This window comes from Pteropus vampyrus, unplaced genomic scaffold, assembly GCF_000151845.1.
Source record: "Pteropus vampyrus isolate Shadow unplaced genomic scaffold, Pvam_2.0 Scaffold46, whole genome shotgun sequence".
NCBI classification, from domain to species: Eukaryota; Metazoa; Chordata; class Mammalia; order Chiroptera; family Pteropodidae; genus Pteropus; species Pteropus vampyrus.
In genome coordinates, this window is record NW_011888827.1 from 930,634 (window position 1) to 932,597 (window position 1,964).

Below are 1,964 nucleotides of genomic sequence, written 5' to 3' on the forward strand. Positions count from 1 at the left end.
ATATTCTTGGGTACCAGCTCTGGATATAAAAGGTGAGTTATCTTCAAAATGGCAATTAAAAGGGAAAGTTCGTATGAAAAAATGGAACACATTTGTGTGATCATTTACAACACCAGCCTGTCTGAGTAGCATGTCTGTTAGTTATTTGGTATCCCAAGTAACACTTTATACTTTCAGTGTTACTCAATAACAAATATTATTATATCATGTGTTAAGTCATGCAACCTAACTGAGCCAGGATAAAAAAAAAAGTCTTGTTAAAAAAATAAACAAATCTCACTGATAAACTAGCTACTGTGTCTTTATTAAAAGATTTCAGTGTTTAGAAGAAAATGAAAATGTGCTGGATTTTTCCAGAAGCATGTATAAAACTCTTAGCATGGACCCTGGCTCAGTCAAATTTTTATCTTAGTGTCAAAATGTGTGTTTTTTAGCTGGAGATCTAGCACACACACCATAAGAACTCAGTTCCATCTAACTTTCCACAGATTACTCTACAATACTCAGTTTCTTCTTCTATAAATTGGGAGTAATAACAGTGCCTACCGCATGGAACTGTAGTGGAGATTCAATGAAATGATGCATGCAAAGTATTAACACTTAACATAATCCTTAGAACAAGGACTGATTAAATGGAGAGTTTTGACTGGTTGGTGTTAGCCATAAACGGAAACACTACACACAAAAGGCCAGAGTGAAAGGAAATGTCAAGAGAAGAAATGTAGACAGGAAGCAAAGGAGACAGCATCGGCAGTGGCAGCAGGGATGCCTAGCCTGGAAGAACAGAAAGGTGTGCAGCCTGAGGGTCCAAACTGATAACTGTGTCACTGCACTCCCAAAACCTAACACTTCTGAAGACATTATTACTCCATGTGAATGTACTTAGGGAGACACTGAAGGGCACAGCATAAGGTGCGATAAACAGTCGCTCAAGGCTGGACCACAAAATAATGGACCTACAAGAATAAGGCAATGGAAATTTTCAGAAACTTCCATCACAAGCAGCAGTTGTGATACTCGAGGGGTTGACCCTTCCCCATTCAGAAAATGTGCTTACTCAGAATAATGTGTTGCTTAAGGGTTCACTAAGAATTTTAACGTATACCTGAGGCCTATACTTAATAATGCACAGAGAACAGAAAATGGCCTGACTTACACTTTTGTTAAAAGATCATCAAAAAATCCTGGCAACTTAATTACATTATATTATACGTGTATAGCTTCACAATCCATCTTTGATAGGGCAAAAAAGAAAACTAGCCATATGATTAACAAAATAATGCCATGGAGCAGATAGGTATGCACTTTAAAATAGAAAGCAAGAGGGATTCTTCTGTCATTTTCTCTCTCCCCCACAAATCTGCCTACGCAGCACTCATAAAACAGATCACCTCTGAAAAATGAGACAATAAATACTATACAGTGTTGGTCCTATTCTGATGGTGCTTAAACAAAGACATAAATGAGATTAATAATTAAATTGACTTTATTCAAATTTTTCAGGAGCAGTCCTACTAAGAAACCTTTACAGATATGAAAAACTAAATAAAACTGAACAAGAAAACACAGTGATTTCCAGGAAGAAAACAGCCTGGACCTTAGGAGAAATAATTAAGATGCAGCAATGTAAGTAAGAAAAAATTCTCCACTGCATAATGTCCTTTATAAAAAGCAAACGTACTCATCCTTGATTAGCATAGCCATTAGCTGGACATGAATATTTATTATCCTAAGTTTTCAGTCAAATAATCACTACTGCAGAAGTATTCAGTGTAGGAAGGTCTATGAGAACCTTTTCTGGTACTCGGTATGTCTGCGATGTCACTGACACAATGACATACTCACCTGACTTCACATGAGTGGACGCTCAACTCCTTGTACAGCAGCCCATTGGTGAGATGGTATACCAGGATAGAACCGTTACCTGTACCTATCAAATTGACATAATAGAAGAGTATTACCTA

The 1,964-nt window shown here is 37.1% G+C and overlaps 1 protein-coding gene across 2 annotated transcripts in view; it reads right to left on the minus strand.

Moving 5' to 3' along the window:
* Window positions 1-1,964, minus strand: part of WDR11 (WD repeat domain 11) — a 65,503-nt gene that overhangs the window by 40,237 nt on the left and 23,302 nt on the right. For both annotated transcript variants that reach the window (XM_011359219.2, XM_011359220.2), the window contains one exon: window positions 1,846-1,930. In XM_011359219.2, the coding sequence (XP_011357521.1) occupies window positions 1,846-1,930 (85 nt within the window). The remainder of the gene's footprint in view (window positions 1-1,845; window positions 1,931-1,964) is intronic.